Here is an 18,475-nt window from a genome sequence, read left to right as displayed (position 1 = left end):
ATTTGTTAAACTGAAATACCCTTAACACAAAGAGGTTGTCTGACAAAACGTTTAAACCCCGACTGCATTTCGTATGCACTGGTCACCTGTCCTAAGTTGGGAGCCAGTGCAGTGTCGATTTCACAAAAAAAACTTACGACTAAGATTGATATATATTGCAACTGTATGTTTTATCGGGACAGTATTAATTTGTTAAAATGTTCAGTCGAGAATTATTTTATGTAAAAAGAGGGAGACAATTGAAACATTAAATTATAATCGATTAACATCATTGGTTTCTTTCCATGCCAGAATTTCAAGAAAAGAAACAACATAATATGGTAGGAACAGTAGGAACAGAAATGTAACCTTCCAACAGGCCACCCAGTTCTCACCTGTTTATTCATCGAGTTGTTGTAAACTAGGGTTCTTAAAAGTACACCTTTACACTTTACACGAGGCAGCTTATTTAACATTCACATTCTGACCGGACGTGGCTGCGTACTTTTACATTCCTCACATCCAAACGGACTCCCAATTTGTCATAAGTTATACTGCCGATTGAAAGACGACTAAAACGACCATATTTTTATTTAGTAGTCAACCTGAAGGAGCGGAGAGAGGCAGTACTTTAAAAAGCTGAGTATTTTATATCTCAATCAGGAGATATGATTGCATGATTTCCAATCAGACAACCCTATATGTCTACCCACAATCAAGCCTTCAAAAATAAGCAAACCCCATACCGTAAAGTAATTGTTTAAGGCCCCGGTGTGAATAATTGAAAAGAAATAACCAACGGCCTGAATTATGCGTTAAAAGAGAAACGAAAAACAAATATGACAGAAAGCAAGCAACGACAGCCACTGAATTCCAGGCTTTTACTTCCGACAGGCACGTAATAAAATTGAGAAAGGAAATGGGGAATAAACATACTCACGACTCCTTATCTGTCCTCCTCTGATACTGGACAGTGGTGTGCCACCACAGTATAAGAAAATGATAATTAAAAATCAGATGAAAAGGGTTTGAAAAAATCAGAACGGCACACATGAAGCACAAAACATACCAACAAAATAATTAAAAACAAAGCAAACAAAGTATCAATCAACGAGTCCGAATTTGACCACGGTTAGTGGAAATCAGAACATTATATTCTCAAGTTCTCGAAGTTTCGACATTACATCGAAACTCTATATTTTGCAAGATATGCAAGATATAGGAAAGTTGTAAAACGACGACCGACCAAGGAACAGAAAACAGACGAAAGCCACCAATAGGTCTTCAACGGAGCGATAAAATCCCGCAACCGGAGACGGACTTCAGCTGGCCCATACACAATAATGTATCTAGTTCAGCGAAATGGACGCCGCACTAATATCCAAAACATATAAATGAACTTAACTTAAAAAAAAAAGAAAGAAAAAAGAAATACACACATTTATATGCTACAGGAAAATCTTCTACTTATGATCAGTCAATGTTTTCGTAGATCAGTTTGATTCTAACAAGTTTGTTTTTAAAAACTACATTTTTTTGTACATGCAGACCTTGTTACAGGAATGACACAATGATTGCTAGATTTCAATAAATACAAAACGTTTCTGGAATTTACATCATTATTCGACTGACGTAGAATGTTTGCAGTTCATGCCAATCAATTTAAATGAACAAACATCAATCGCCAAACTTGGGTGAATGCGCAACTCGAAGATACGGAATCGGCCGAGTTGTGACGAATGGAACAAACATTATAGATTTGATCTGTTTCCATACAATAATAGTTATACCTAAAATATTATTCAACAGACGCAAGACTACTTCAAGTAAGGTTTATTGTTGGATAAAAAAATATGCATACACTATGGAAAAATTGTAAGTATATAGATTTACTTTAGAGAAAAAGCAGTTCACTTGTTTTATCAACTGCCTTTGCGGGTGATATTTTGAAATACTATCTAACATTTATAACGTTTCGGACAATTTCAAATATACGGCTTTGAGCGTTCCTAAAGAGGATAAATCCAGAAAAGCGCCTCGGACGCATGCAATTTATGACGTTTTTTTTTTTTTTTTTTTTTTTTTTTTTTTTTTTTTTATACAAGCTAAAAGTACTAAACTTTGTACTAAACTTTACACCAACAACACTGGTTAAAGTTAACTTTCAATTTTGATATTTACATAGTGAATTAACTGCCACTAACTTTGATTCCATCGAAAATCTAAAAATATTCTACACAATGAATAGATTGCCGTATTATAGCTGTATTTGGTAAAACTTTTCGGCGTCTTGGGTCATCAATGCTTTTCAACTTCGTAATTTATTTGGCCTTAGTTTTGATTCGAGCGTCACTGGTGAGTGTTTTGTAGTCGAAGTGTGCTTCTAGCGAACAAAATTAATATCTTGATAATTCATTGGCACTCTTGCCAAATCTTCCTTATTTATATTGATGAATTTAATGCATGATGATATTGCTACTTAATAAGTATAAATCATCAAGGAATTCTTGCGAGGTTTTCTATTGATGCGAATGATATGAAAAAGTAAAATCATAAGAATTCGTGTGCATTTAATTGAAAATAGCATATATCTAAAGATAATTCCGAAGTTTAAACCTTGGTATTCTTTAACTCTTTGAGTATTCCTTGAAATTATTAAGTAAAATAATACTTACGAATTATAGGTAATGCATTACATGGTCATTAATTATTTCTAATATCTTAAATTTTCAGATTTGCTATTATGCTTAGCTTGCTTTTTCAGCTCGATGCCAAAACCTGTCAACCCAGGAATATGAACCAATTCGGTGCATTACATATGAAAATAGTATGTTTGCATAACTTGATAATAGCATATATTTAAAGATAATTCCGAAGTTTAATCCTTAGTATGTGATTGTGATTATTCCTTATTAAGTAAAAGATATAATGCATTATATGGTCAATAATTATTTCCAATATCTTAATTTTTCAGATGTGCTATTATGTTTAGCTTGTTTTATCAGCTCGATGCCAAAACCTGCCAACACGGGTATTTTACAAACATTAGTGGACACCATCAACAATGTAACTGTTGGTTCGCACTTGCTCCTTACTTTTAGACACATTCAGTTATGTAGGGATAACAATGATACGAAACCATATGATACGTTTCATGAATTTGACATACACAAGGAGTCTAAAGTCAACAATCTAAGCTTTAAATCTTGCCGTGTATGTTCTGGCGAGTGCAAATCTCGCACAAAACATCTGTCATTCAATAATTACATCTAGATCTGCCAATGGCACTGGACACGAAATAATGGAACTCCAAATACGCCATGAACCTGAACTTACGGATTATATATATTTAAAAATAAGCAATGTTTGTCAAGCGCAGATTAACTGTTCGCAACTTACCCAGTCAGATAAACACTGCCCGAGAGGATATAAGCATGGTCCACCTAAAGGAACCACATGGCCTTTGGTCGAAGACATTGCTTTACTTTTATCATTGCTCTGTTTGTGTTTCACTATGTTTATCCATCTTGCGTTGCCAGAATTGCGGAATTTGCATGGCAAGAACTTGTGTAGCTTTGTAGGGGCCATGTTCATCAGTCAAATGTTTATGTTCCACGACTTTGGCATAGAGGACCGGGATATTTGCATTGCCATAGCAGTAATTTTACAATATTTCTGGCTGGCTGTCTTTGCCTGGACATCTGTGCTGGCATTTGATATAGCCAGAACATTCAATGCTTACAGAGTACTGAAAACAAGACCCCATATAGAACACAGTAGACGATTTGGAATATATTGTATTGCAGGATGGGGGTTACCATTATTGTTGACATCTACGTCTTACTTAGTTACTGATAAACTATTCAATAACCAATATGCATATGGCCGTGTTCCGGGGTGTTTTCCTGATTTTTTCATTGCTATTTATATCATGGGCATCCCCCTTTTTATAAGTTCAGTTTTCAATTGTGTTTGTTTTGGCATAATTATTTATGGAATAGAATCCCACAGAAAGAAGGCAGCATTTGCTACGACGTTAAGATTAAAGAAAAGGAAAGGAGAACGCTTTAAATGTATTTTCTATGCTAAACTTTCAATAGTGTGTGGTTCCGCATGGATAATTTTCTTTATGGTACATTTCTTTGGTGATATGTTCCGTCACATGACCGCCATGCTTCTTAATTTCCAAGGCATTTTGATATTTCTTTCAACCGTCTTATTCAATCGCCGTGCGATAATTGCCGTGAAGAGAAGGATGAGTCGACAGGAATCTGGACCGCCAGACGAAAGGGGTTCTGTTTCAACTATTAGCAAAAACTAACCAAACCATTCAGATATGACCATGATTTGTATTGGTTGTTTGTTGTAACTACAAGCACTATAGTTGTGTCAGCAGAATCTTATTAAAGATGCAAATAAAGTTATCTGTTGCTTTTTTGAAGCGTCTAACTTCAGTTAAAACTTGCTTTACATATTTGTTTGTTTTTATAGTGATTAAGTTTATAACATAATGTTGACTATTGTACCCCTAATTTGACATTTTACCTTATATATATGTCTGTTTGATTTGTTCACACATCGTTATAAATATAATGCATTTGATGCAACTGTCACACAAGTGAGAGGTTTAGCTAGCTTTAAAACCAGGTTTAATCTATCATTTTCTACATAAGAAAACGCCTGTACCAAGTCAGGAATATGACAGTTGTTATCCATTCGTTTGATATGTATGATCTTTTGATTTTGCCATTTGGTAAGGGACTTTCCTTTTGGAATTTTCCTCGGAGTTCAGTATTTTTGTGATATTACTTTTTGATTAATTCAGAAATTCTTGCAAGGGTTCTATTGATGGGAACAATTCAATTGAATGACTATAGCAATAATTAATATGAACTCGAGTTCCGATGTCTGATTCATATAACTGTTTGCAGATTTATCCGAAATCATAATAATAAATCTTTTAAATTGACAATGGAAATGGAGAATGTGTCGATTACAGAGTCAACAACCCGACCAAAGAGTAGAAAACAACCGGAGGCCACCAATGGGGTTTTAACACAGCGAAAAAATCACGCACTCGAAAGCGTGCTTCACATTCTATTTTCAATTTTAAATAAACTAAAATTAAAAATCATAGAAGACTACTAACAAAGGCTCCTGACTTTATACATTCGCAAAAATGCGGTAGGGTTAATCATGTTTAATGAGATGAGATCACAACCCTCCCCTATACCTCTGGCAAATGGAGAAAAACAAAAACACAGCAATACCCACAGTGAAACTCAGTTTAAAAGAAGTCCGAGTACGATGTCATGATAGGTAAAAATTGCAGCGATGAATGCGCACAATAATGTCTGAATCTGCAATGAGCTGAATAAGCCAAATCGACTTTCATTCTTTTATAAAATGGATTTGGTTTTAATCACACTTTCATCCCCTTGGATCAATTATGAGGTTATTTCATTGATGAAGCAAGAAAACTTATTTTCATTTTTAAGTTTTCTCTTTGACCAAATCGTCAGTTGATTACCTGTAAGACTTACAAATTCCTGTGTATATAAAGACTATCTGAATCCACTCTGATTTGACAAAAATGTGAAAATAAAGGTTCAAAGTTTGCATTTGAAGTCAAATTTAAACTCAAATTTCGAATTGAACTGACCCAACTAAAATCATGGTACACAAATAATTATAACATGCACAAGAATAACGGCCCGGGCAACCTTTGATACCTCTAAATCTGCTCTTAATGTCACACTATTTCATTAACAGGCATGTGATCCTTATGCATTAACTGCTTTAATAGAGCAATGAGGAAAAACGAACGAATCGACACCACATATATAAGCGTTACGGTTTTGATAACGAAATGGGTGGCCGATATCATATGTCTAGTCTATGTCTATGTTTTAACTAACTGTCGACATGTTTTCGTTTTCGGATTTTTAAATACTAGAACAGTCGTCTGATCTGTAATTTTACCCGTGGTCTTTCTTTCGTTTTTGACATTTAGAACGAGTAGTATTCGTATGGCGGGTGCATGAAGCATCAACTGAGATTTTCCTTTGAAAACATAGGGTTTGATACCATGAATATAAGAAATAATTATAAATCGAAGTATCTTCCTACTATGAAGTTTTGGGTTTTCCAATTATTCCATACAATGAACATTAGGCTCTGGCGAACCGATTTCTATACAAGGTGATAGAACGTGCCGCTGGAAAAGTAAAATAACAAAGATACTGAACTCTAAGGAAAATACAAAAGGGAAAGTCCCTTGTCAAATTGCAAAATTTAAAGACAAAACACATCAAACGAAAAGGTCGCATTTCCAGCTTAAAAATATTGGAATAGGTGGGGACAACTATGACAAATAATCGATAAGATCAAATGAAAATTGCAATTATCTGTTACATAAAAAGCTCTGCATGTTTTTTTTTACACAGCCGAACGTCTCTCTGTAAGTAAACATTACACAAGGAATCTGAGCTTCATAGCTGAGCTTTGAGCAAATTAAGGTGATATTGCATCGATTATGAGAAAAGGTTACATATTTTCCTACTCAATATATGAAAAGGTATACATTTTGATCATCTAAATTATATGAAAAGGGTGGGGTAATAGAACCCCAGCGGCACCCCAAGATAATAAGTGTTGAAATTGCCCAGATGCATTATGTCATAATCAGAATTGAGTAACACAACAAAAAAAACCAAAAGGGAACTGCATTGTTCATGAATGAATATAACTAAAATAACGAGCTCTAGGGTACATCAAAAAAGGAGATTCCATAATTACTGACAACGTCAAACATTATCAATCAATAGAACAACTGAAAAAGAATTGTTTTTGGTTAATTGAACATTCAATCAAACGCCAATCAAACTATTTACATAGACAACTAAGTGGTGCTACATTTGTTATTTATTTTATCAGTGATTAAACTGATCCCATTGTATTTACACCTGTGAAAATATATATATATATATATATTTGATATAACATGCATGCTTTTGTTTGTTAATCCTGTATTTAACAAAACATGCAGTTACATAAAAACCAGTGTTGACAACTCTTTCTAGAAAAGTAAACCTTGTAAGTCTTTGCTAAGTTAAGATCCTTGGGAATTCATGTTCTCAAACATCTTATATTTTGGGCTTGTCAAACATTTATTTGGTGTGCAATTCATGATAGTTTACGAAGATTCGTCGTTTGTGGGTTTTTTACAACGACAATGCAAGTTTATCGTTGACAGAGTACAACAAAAGAAAAGAGCGACAGTAAATCACAATTATAATTGGCCAAGGGAATACCACAATTGTTGAAAAATAAATCTATTTAAGGTGTATTTTTAAATATTCTACTTCATTTTGGACTTTATAAAAATAACTACATCATCAATATTGTTGCTACCTTAACTAGACAAAACATGCGTCTGGTAAACTTAGCGAAAATTGTCTTTAATGATGAATTTAACTGAATTGCGGAATATGACTGTGAACACTAGCGAGAAAGGTATGGCTTACAGGCCAGGATAATTGTTTTCTCTCTATCTAGATTGTCTTAAGTCAAGGTTTGCAGTTTCGCCATCTTCAGTCTTTAAAGTTGTATTTGACTAATGTTGTCGTGACATCAGATATAAGCCATGGTGTTCAATGTGGATGCTAGGATCAGTACAACACAGGTAATTGTAGTTTGCTAAAGCTCTAAAATCCTTTGTAATGAATTAATGAGAAAATAATCAGGGAATTTACCATGCATATGGATGAAGACCAATAGACGTATAACTTGGAAATTGCGTTTTGTCTTATCGTTCTATCAAATATATTTTAGTTAATAAGGGCTTGTTGGTTAGCGGTTGTGACTCAAATATTGTGAGAACTCATTTAAATTTTGAAGGTATATAGAGAAAAGCGCTTCAGATTCTAAGAATATTTAAAACCTTTTATTTCATTTTAAAGTGTTGAGTAAAAACAAACCAATGGCCGCAAGTAAAGTGAAACAAGGGATCAGAGTTATGGCGAAGCAGCAAATTTCAATAAAAGAATATCCCTATTTCATAATAGTGCCGACGAAAATGACTACTTGGATCATGATACTTTCGTGGACCACTAGCAGAGAAACAGAGTCAGTAAGAGACACACCATTAACAGTACCAATTTTAAAATAACATCAGTTTCAAATAACATTGTTTTGTATTTACTTTATATACGATATCTTTTCATTGAAACTTGATTTTTTTGTGCATACCTGTTTGTCTTTTACATCATAAACTTTATGTTTTATATGATAAATTATGAACCAACGTATCATAAACACATTTTTAACATTTGTTTTTACATTCTTCCTAATTTTGATTTATTCATCCGGATTTACATTTCAAAAAATATATGCGAATAACCAAAATATTTTGTTACTGGACATTTCAACATGGATATGATGTTGCAACAAACAGATATTAAGAACCGGGCTAAGTGCTTTTTTCTTCAGATGCATTACTGTCTTAGCTGCGTAGGTTTCGTTGATTCAATTTCATCAAGATTTCAAGATATCTCTAAACATTTATTTAGATATTACCTGTTCTGAACAACTGAAATACTGGACAGGTTTGTTTCAAAGAACAATGCTTTTGAGGAAGGACAAAATATACTTTGTGTAACTTTTTTATTAACTCTTGTATGTTAAGAAATTAACTTTTACTGTGTTTTATGTACAATACATCATTATTGACTCGTGACCACATCTTTTGTCCAAAAACTCTACTTTATTGATTCTATCCTTCACGGATTCGAAATTCGTGTTGTTCATTCAGCACAAACTTATGATAAGGTTTACAAATTAATAACCGAGACTTAAACTTGTTTAATAATGCAATTTCTTGTCATTAATAAAAACAATATTGAACAAGTCAACATTTTGGAAAACCTTATACGTAAGACAGGTGTTCATAATCCTTTAATAACCGTTAAAGTAGAAAGTAAGCAATACAAATCAAATCAAGTGACAAAAAAAAATCAAAAAAAAAAAAATCAAGATGATGAATAATGTGCATAAATATAGTCACTGTTATAGGGGTCTCTCTTAAAATATTTAGCGACAGCATTTGTATGCGCCACAAATATCACTATGATAGTGATCTACCACTTCGTGATCGAAACATATAGCTCTACACCATCCTCTGTTATTGGCACAGGAATGACTGTCATGGTCTGACTCTGTAAAGGATTAGTAAATATAGAACCATGTACAATATAAATTTTGTATATAGACAATAATAGTGCATTGACTTGACATATCAACGATATAAGGATGAGGCTTTAAAATGGGGCCTTTCCCCGAACCGATTCGAATCCTTATATTGTTGACATGTCAAGTCAATGCACTATTATTTTCTTTATACTTCAATCTAAAGAAACAATTTTCAATTGTTGTTTAATGTGTTAATGTTATTTATTTGATTTAAATATTGCGAAAAATCCCCCGTAATAAGGCCTCATATCATGCAGGCGGGAAAATATACAACACGATGAAATGAACATTTCCTGTTGAAACCTGCAATCGATGGTGAACGAAAAGATGGACTAAAAATCAGCATTTAGCATAAAACATAATTTATGATTTATAGGTTGCAAACAAAAAATATTAACAAGTGAAATATTTTTTTCAAAAATTGTAAATGAAACAAGTTTGAGTCGTTCCACGCATCGTTGTATACATGGAAAACAAGAAAAGGTTGAAGAGGTCGTATGAATAATTAGTTTTAATTTCTGCAACTTCTATTTAAATATTCATGAGGAAAAGTGATATAGGTTCAGTGACTGTATATGACATAGAAATATACAATCAACGCATTTTGACTGCTCAGATATAGAAAGAGTGCAGTATAAAGTAGATTACGATATATTAGATTCAATAACTAGATATGGTTTAAAAAATAAATGTTGATAATGCGTCAATACTTTTTTCAAGGATATGTGTGTCCTCGTATACGAATCTCAGCAACAAAACTGTTTCATTTGTTAATGACATTATATAAACTGCATACAAAGATAATTCTATTTTGATATTTTATCTGAAAACCAAATATATCGTCCTTCGACACTTTTACAACTAGAAGAAATTCTAAGCAGTCTTGGTTAATATGTAACTTTGGAATTTCAGCCAAATATGGTGAACGCAGTTATCGTTCTTTTGAATAGATAAGACAAGAACTATTGTTAAAAGTCCGAACAAACGGGTTTTAAGGTAACTATGAAACAAATTCTATATCGGATGGTGTGAATCAGATATGGGAACTCAGGCATTCTTAAAATGAAATGGAGTACATGTGAGTTAAGTCTCTTTCATTGTGCACTGATATAAATGCAGATACTTTTGTTACTATTACACTGTATATATGACTATGCCACTCCTTTAAAAAACGTCTTTAACTTTATTTGTAAACAAAGATATTTATCTACAGAAAGGGACATACATGCTTTAAATGATTTTTTAAATCTAACTGGCGTCCTTATTTTTTTTATTGCCAACATATTTAGCAGGCTTTTAGGGGTGTGTAAGTCGACGATATTATAAAATAGTTCCCTAGTGGTACAATTGAAGTAGTCCATTCGATTTTTTATTTCGGACTTCACCATTGCTTTGTCGACAAGGTCCAAAATGTATATACTAAAACGAAAGTAATTATACTAACTTATTCCATATTTGACAACAGCATACACCCCATAAGCCGCTACTAATGCAAGAAATAAAGGCCCTGTAACCGACAATCCTGCGTATGAAGCTAGTGGTAGTAATACTTGCGCCTGACGCTTTTCATCTTCAACCTTAGTTTTAGCTAAGGCTAATCCTAAAATTGGTCCTGGGATTATCAGTAACGTGGTATAAAGCAAACAAAGAAATGTCATCTTGTCCATTTTGGATTTCTATAATGAAAATAGACAAATATATTTCATATATTTTATAATGAGTTTGACGACTTCTCAAAAAGAAAATATCAGAACAATGCTATTAGTAAGTAATAAACATGGTATACTTATTAGTTGTCATTCGCTTGGAACTAGTAAGTATTCATTATCGGTACGGAGTGTCTTCTTTTCTTTTCGTATTTGTAATTGTTTTATGTTTCGTAGTAATCTGATTAGTTTCTCTCTTAACTGATTTTATTATTTTTTTCTGTATGACCTGGGGACATGTGTGTTAAGGGTAACTTTCGGGAAAAAAAAAAACTGATGACAGAGGATTGATAAATTAAAAAAAAACATGTCTTGATTTTAGTTATACACACCAATTACTTCACGAATTGGACTATGCAAAATGGAGGGTAATCTAAAATGCTAGTACCTTAAAGTCTTCATCGGATTTCAACTTTGTGTCCAATATAAATAAAAAAACAAAAAGAATTATGAATGCCAATGAGACAACGTTTCATTAGAGTCTTATGATCAAAGGTAAGGCCGAAAAACTGTTTATATTTCTTAAACAAAAGTAAAAACCAATACAATATATTCTGCTATACATGAAATCCCTAGCATAAAAAATGTGAAATAGTTAACCTAAGAAAAGTAACAGCCTAATCTATATAATACTATTTGAAAATGCCAAACAAACGAGCAGATACACGACACTAAAAAGAACAAAATTAAAATAATAACAAAACAAAATGATTCATTATTGTACAATGTTTTCTTTTCAAGGTTTGGTGTTAAAACCTTGAATGATAATTGCACAGACTTACCTTCAACTTGTTGTATGTACGATAGTTGAAATTTTATTTGGTATTGTTCAGGTCGGATAATTTATATACCAACAAAATAAAGGCCATGGTCATTAATCAGAAAAACCATGAGACTTAACATATGTAAATCAATAAGTTTTAAAGATAAGCGTAAGCACTTTACATTCTAAAGACAGGTTTTAATATGAATCTGCGTAATAGATGATACCTTAGTGCAAATGGGTACCAATAACCGAAAGATAAGGACTTTTACAATCACAACACTCTCGTACGTCGTTTACCACACACATTTTTGAACTTCGTTCAGATTAATTTCAAAATTAGTCATTGTTTCTCGACAATAATTTGAAAAGAACCATTTATCATATTTTTAATCATTTTGTGTTATTTTTTTTACGAAATTTCATAATTATCAAGGTAAATGTTAAGGCTATATTACAAAATTCCTATTTTTTTAAATTTATTCTTTTTTTAGTTTAAACAAATACTAACCTATCCTCATTTCTATCAATTTATTTCATCTATTAATATTTTGATGTGTTTGAGCTTTTGGTTTTGCTATTTGATATGTGACTTTCCGCCTGAAATTTTCCTTTGAATTCGATATTTTTTGTTAGTATGCTTTTTTTTTAACAGATTCTGCTAAAGATCAAATTGGTTCTAAACATTTGTGATGCTTACATAATGATATGTAGTTGTATCACTGATTATGCCTTTAGTGGGTTGAACCTGATTTTGTGGCTAGCCAAACCTCCCGCTGTTATGACAATGTTAAATATAACATTAAAATGACAACACTAAACATTAACATCGAAATCGTATACTTGTATTTCAACAGTTTTCCTACCGTTATAGTCATTCCATTGAAGGCAAATTTAAAGTAAGGAGTTCATCTGGATCAATCTATGTGAATGTCTTGCGAAATTAAATTCTTTAGAATAATGATTGCTTTTTTATTTTGGGGAATTTACTACATTTTGATGAAAACATTCATTTAAGTTGCTGATGCCATCCATTGGATGTGGATTCTGGTATCATTTACAGATTACTTTGACACGATTTAAACTTGTCAAATAATATCTTGCGTCATAACGTCAAAACCAACTAGCCAGCAAGAAAGCAGATTACACACAAAAAAGAATGGTTTAATTATTCTGAACCAAACAATTATCGCGGAGATAATCGACGCGATAGACACTTTATTTGATAAGTTTGCACGAAGCAAACAGTCACACACCGTCAGATGATTACGATTCAACATCTCAATCTTATTTGAATGAGTTTCAATCATATATATATAGTGACAGACTATAAAAAGTCAACACTACTTCTATTTTATACTATGTTCATAATAAATTAGCGATTGTCTGTAATCATCTAAAATTAGGTTCTTCTGCTGTTGGTTTAATTAGCTATAGGTTCCAATCAACAATTTACTAGGAGTCAAAAAATCGTACTTGGATGAGACTGTGATTGAAACCCTCTTAATATCTTTGAACAAAAGCATTAAAAAAATATGAATTGTTTGTTCGGAAACGTCTGCTTTATATCTCGTATTGGCATATACAATATTTTGTGGGGCAAGATATACTCACCCTTTTATGGCATCTACCCTCGGTGTTTGATTGGAATGGTTTTGCACAATCGTCAATTTTGTTTACTTTGTTTGTTTGTATTTTCTTCGTTTTCCTTTTTTTTGTCATTGTGTTGTCTGTTTTACATTACCCTCTTTGCATCTTCTACTTATCGTCGAGCTTTATTTTATATTTGTTAATTTTGAAATGTATGACACAAAATCAGGGTCGTAATTATCGAATTACGGATATGCTTAGCTTTAATTTACCATATGCTAAATTGAAATTATTATGTAGCTTAAATCATTTTAGGGTATGCTTTTTTCAATTTAGCATATGAATATGAACATAATTCCGCGCCATAAAAATGTTCATTGACGTTCGGGGTACAAACATGGAAGTTTATTGGTATATAAATATCTAAGCAAACATATTTGACAATGTCTCCAAATTCAATTTAAAAAATCTGATATACGAGAAATCCCAAGTAGAAAGCTTAAATTGTGGCCCAAAACAAAATAAAACCCTGTCTTATACATATTTAATTTGTAAAACAGACTATATCAAATGTCTTACATTTTGTGCTTTCCATACAGTTATCTTTAATTCTAATACGACGACCTTAAATCGTCAACCAGTATAATCACAATATATCTACCTTTATTGCAAATGCAGTAATACACAAAAAACGACTGTTCCGCGTTACGACCGACTAATTTATACTGCCAGATATTCTCAATTTTCGAGATCAAAATTCCCAGTTTACGTATTAAATTGTAATCCTGGTATTTTTGATAACTATTTACGAAGGTCAAGATTCAGAAACAATATATTTATCCCTATTCTACAGCAAAATAAACAAATCAGTCCATTTCAATTTATTTTCAGGTTAAATTTCATAAAAAAAAAACGGAAATTCTGATAATGATGTTATTGTCTTGGCATGGCAACGAAACAAGGTGACGTCATCAGTATGTTTCCGTAAACAAAAAATCAAATGTAAAAACTGGACATTTTGAAGCTTCTTGTACGCCACAGAACGAATAAAACTACATTAGAAGGAAAAATATAAGTGAAAAATGCGATTAAAAATAATAATCATTGAATTACATAAGATTACTAATATTATTATCAAAATTGGGTAAACGGAACAGCCAAAAAAGTATTGTATGTCCGGTTAACAAAATTACCGAATTTGTCCTATTAGAATCGAAATAATTAATGCAGTCGTAGATTTGTTTCATTTAACTATGGTTTGGGTATTTATATTCGATTATTTTACAGTGACCGTTAGCATGGGGGAACAATCCTACGGCTGCCATGAATTATTTCTTAATTATTAGACGGGTGATTAGAGTAAAACATATCAGTGCAATTATTGTATGAATATTTTTATTAATACTTTTCGACATTCTTGGTGTTTTAAAGAAGGAGGTGTTTGTATTGATATCTGATATAGAAAATGGATGAAAAAATCTGATACGAAAACATGATCTTAAACTTATCCTGTGATTAAAGAGTAACTGCATCATGAGCAACAAAAGTTCATTTTCTGCACCAATAATACCTTATCTAAACATTGTAGGCGCCATGGTAACATGCATTTAATATTACATCATGGTTTTTATTCAATATCAATGTTTACACTAATATAGTTGTAAAAGCTAATTGGATATAATGGACAAATACTTGTTTAAAATACAGTGTTAACAATATGATATCTGAAATGTTTATTTTGAATAACTATATGCTGTATCCTGATGAGTGAAAAATATGATAGAGCTGAGGAAATTTCGTAAGTTTAGATTTTTAATTTAAGTAACACACTAGTAGTTAATCTTAATTTGTTTTGTTTTTAATATTAAAAGATGTAGAAGTAATCTTAATTATCTTCTGTATATACTTATTTCAAGCATTGTTATTTTGTTGAATCGAGATAGAGAATGATTAGTTATACTTTATTACACTTAAAAAAGAAGGATGATTTGACCTCTCCTATGTTGCGGTATACTATTGTTGTTGTTTTTATTAAGCTAATCTGAAAAAAATCTAAGAAATTCGTAATATCAATATTCATTTAACATGTTTAATAATGTATGGTTTAATTTAAATAACTTAAGGTAAAATAACAAAAAAGATTATCAGCGGTGACAGTTATATTGTAATCACTCCCTCAACGGTTTTCTCCAAAGTATGTTTGCACTGTGAAACTTTATATAGTACCACTTTCAAAGAGTGTGCGTTGGGGTTAACTTGAGCATTGATCTCATTTGAAATGAATAGTAAGTTTGCATTAATTTTGCACTTTTGTACTTAAAAAGATAAATAGTTGCTGTAGTATATTTAACTTTATACTTAAATATTTCAGACTGCCTACTTATGCTGGTTTTGTGTGATGTCATGATAACAAACTCTGCCAAACACAGCATTCTATCATCATTGATTGACAACTTTAAAACTATCACAGCCGGTTATCACATTTTCGTCAGTTTTAGGCAACTTGACCTGTGTGGAAAGAAAGACGATACAAATTTACAAAATAAATTTAATGAGTTTGACATACATAATGAGTCTTTTGTCGGTAAAGCCAATTATAATTATTGTCGTTTTTGCTTAGACGGTTGCATGCTTCAAACAGAATCGAGACCATGTCACTCCGTTATTTTATATGAAAATGGTACAGGAAACAAAATAACTCAACTTCAAATACACCATGATAGTGTAGTTACCAAAGATATACAATCAGAAATAAGAAAAGTTTGTGAGGAGTATGTAAATTGTTCTGAAATAAGCCTGAGATTCCAAAACTGTACAACAATTCATAATCATAATCGGAAAAGACAGAATGCGTGGCATTTGGTTGAAGATATTTCCTTGTTTTTGTCTTTGCTATGTTTATTCTTCACCATTTTTGTCCATGTTGCTTTACCAGAATTGCGTAATCTGCATGGAAAGAATTTAACCAGTTTTTCAGGAGCTTTGTTTATTTGTCAATTGTTTATGTTTCATGACTTTGGTGTGAAGGGTCATAAAACATGTATTGGCATAGCTGTGATATTGCAGTATTTTTGGTTAGCTGTATTTTCCTGGACATCAGTGCTATCTTATGACATAGCTAGAACATTCAATGCGTACAATATACTGAAAACCAGAAAAACATTACACCATGGAAGAAGATTTGGATTGTATTGTTTGGCTGGATGGGGAATACCAATACTGGTTACCTCTATTACATATTTTGTGACTGATAAACTGTATGATAATCAGTCTGCATACGGTCGAGCTCGAAACTGTTTTCTTAATTTCTTCGTAGCCATTTATACCATTGGCATACCATTTGTGATTAATTCGGTTTTTAACTGTACTTGTTTCGGTATAATACTTTATGGTATCGAGTCGAACAGGACGAAAACGGCATATCTGACCTCAACTAGAATTAAGAAAAGAAAAAGCGACCGCTTCAAATGTATTTTCTACGGAAAACTCTCAGTACTATGTGGTTTGGCCTGGATAATTTTCTTTATGGTTCATTTCTTTGGCGATATCTTCCGTCAGATTTCTGCACTTTTACTTAACTTTCAAGGCATTTTGATATTTTTATCAACTGTCTTATTTAACAATCAAGCAATTGGTGCCGTAAAGAAGAGAATGAGTCGAAAAGAAACTGAGCCTCAAAATGAAAGTGGACAACTTTCAATTATAATCAGGTGATGATTTAACGTAACCAGTTAATTTTGTTTTGCTTTGTAAATGGAAATAAAACAAACAGTACTTAATGTATGTAGTTTCTTGTTTTTATTGCGATGTGTATAATAAAATTTCAAAGTGCAATACTATTTAAAAACAAAAAAACACACAAAAAACAAGATCATGGATAGTAAAGAAGTGACATTTTTGTGCTTTGCAGTAAGCTATTAAACCAAGCGTTTCAATTGGTGAAGTTGACAAATCCCTCAGTAAACGTTACAGACGCCGTCATAAGTTGGTTAACCGTTACGGTATATCCGTTTCACAGATGACGGAGAATGTTAAATTTCGTAACTACACGCCCGTCCCCTTATCCTTGAATGAGTAATAAGCTTAAGCGGGTTTGTACTAATATAATTAATGGTGATAAAAGAGTCAAATTACCAATACACTGTTAACATGATGTATAATCGCCCAATGTAACTTGTCAACATATTTTCATTTCACATATGTAGCAGGATTTGATTTCCTTTCCAGAGCACCTGCGATCATCCATTTTTTGAATAGTTCATTTTGTTCAGTCTTTAGTTTTCTATGCTGTGGTTTGTGTATTTTTGTTTGTCTTTTCCTTTTTAGTCATGGAGTTGCCATCTTTTTTCGACTTAAAGATGTATTCTTCTGACGTTTCAGTGAGACTGGTTCTCCTGTCTAGATAAAAGTTCATATTATATATTTCATATATCTATAAAATTGAAAATGGAAATGGGGAATGTGTCAAAGACACAAAAACAAAAACAACCAAAGAGCAGACAACAGTCGAAGGCCACCAATGGGTCGTAAATACAGCGAGAAACTCCCGCACCTAGAGACGTGCTTCAGTTGGCCCCTAAACAAAAATGTATACTATTTCAGTGATAATGGGCGTCATACTAAACTCCGAAATATACACAAGAAACTAAAAGAAAAAGTCATACAAGACTAACAAAGGCCAGAGGTGATTAAACATAGCGGGGTCTCAGTCTAATGTTTCAGTCTCTTCGAAATCTTTGTCTTGAATTATTTCCGAAACAGATGATACGAGCGAAAAATATCAATGAAGCTAAAAAAACGTTATTATCAAACTTAACTCTGTGAAAAGAATTGTGTATTGGCAATAAGTCGTATTTCAGTAATAAAGTTTTCAAATTTTATAACCAATCAAGTCAGTTTCATTGGTCAAAATGTAAAGAAAATGGGTGAGGGGTACATGAAATGATTTTACGAGATAAATGTACATCCCATATAATTTTTTTCTGTTATGATTTCTTAGATATGTATTTTTCAATCATTAATAACAAAGTAGGTGAAATAATATGTTTTAGTTCTTGAACACGAGAAAAATCCCAAATTTACAAAATTTGCAAGTGGAACACTGTAAATTCAACACGAAAAAGCAAAAAAATATATAAAAGGTCTTATATTAAAACATACCTATAGTTTTTTAATGTTAAATTTATTC

The 18,475-nt window shown here is 32.2% G+C and overlaps 2 protein-coding genes and 1 long non-coding RNA gene across 3 annotated transcripts; 2 read left to right on the top strand and 1 right to left on the bottom strand.

The window, feature by feature from the left end:
• Positions 1–3,235: 3,235 nt before the first annotated feature.
• Positions 3,236–4,393, top strand: LOC143047726 (putative G-protein coupled receptor Mth-like 3). The gene has a single exon (XM_076220935.1). The coding sequence runs from the start codon at positions 3,281–3,283 to the stop codon at positions 4,298–4,300; it is 1,020 nt and encodes a 339-aa protein (XP_076077050.1). The 5' UTR covers positions 3,236–3,280; the 3' UTR covers positions 4,301–4,393.
• Positions 4,394–8,916: 4,523 nt separating this feature from the next.
• LOC143047724 (big defensin-like) lies at positions 8,917–11,840 on the bottom strand. Its single transcript, XM_076220934.1, has 3 exons — positions 11,717–11,840; positions 10,673–10,904; positions 8,917–9,194 (listed from the first exon to the last, which is right to left on the bottom strand). Exons 2-3 carry the CDS (start codon positions 10,893–10,895, stop codon positions 9,070–9,072), a joined length of 348 nt encoding a protein of 115 aa, XP_076077049.1. The 5' UTR covers positions 10,896–10,904; positions 11,717–11,840; the 3' UTR covers positions 8,917–9,069.
• A 3,038-nt stretch (positions 11,841–14,878) lies between these two features.
• LOC143047725 (uncharacterized) lies at positions 14,879–17,066 on the top strand. Its single transcript, XR_012969649.1, has 2 exons — positions 14,879–15,085; positions 15,659–17,066. It is a non-coding gene; the product is annotated as an uncharacterized LOC143047725 (long non-coding RNA).
• Positions 17,067–18,475: the final 1,409 nt, after the last annotated feature.

Source organism: Mytilus galloprovincialis, chromosome 10 (genome assembly GCF_965363235.1).
Source record: "Mytilus galloprovincialis chromosome 10, xbMytGall1.hap1.1, whole genome shotgun sequence".
In the NCBI taxonomy this organism is placed as follows: domain Eukaryota; kingdom Metazoa; phylum Mollusca; class Bivalvia; order Mytilida; family Mytilidae; genus Mytilus; species Mytilus galloprovincialis.
This window is presented reverse-complemented; position numbering and strand designations above follow the sequence as displayed.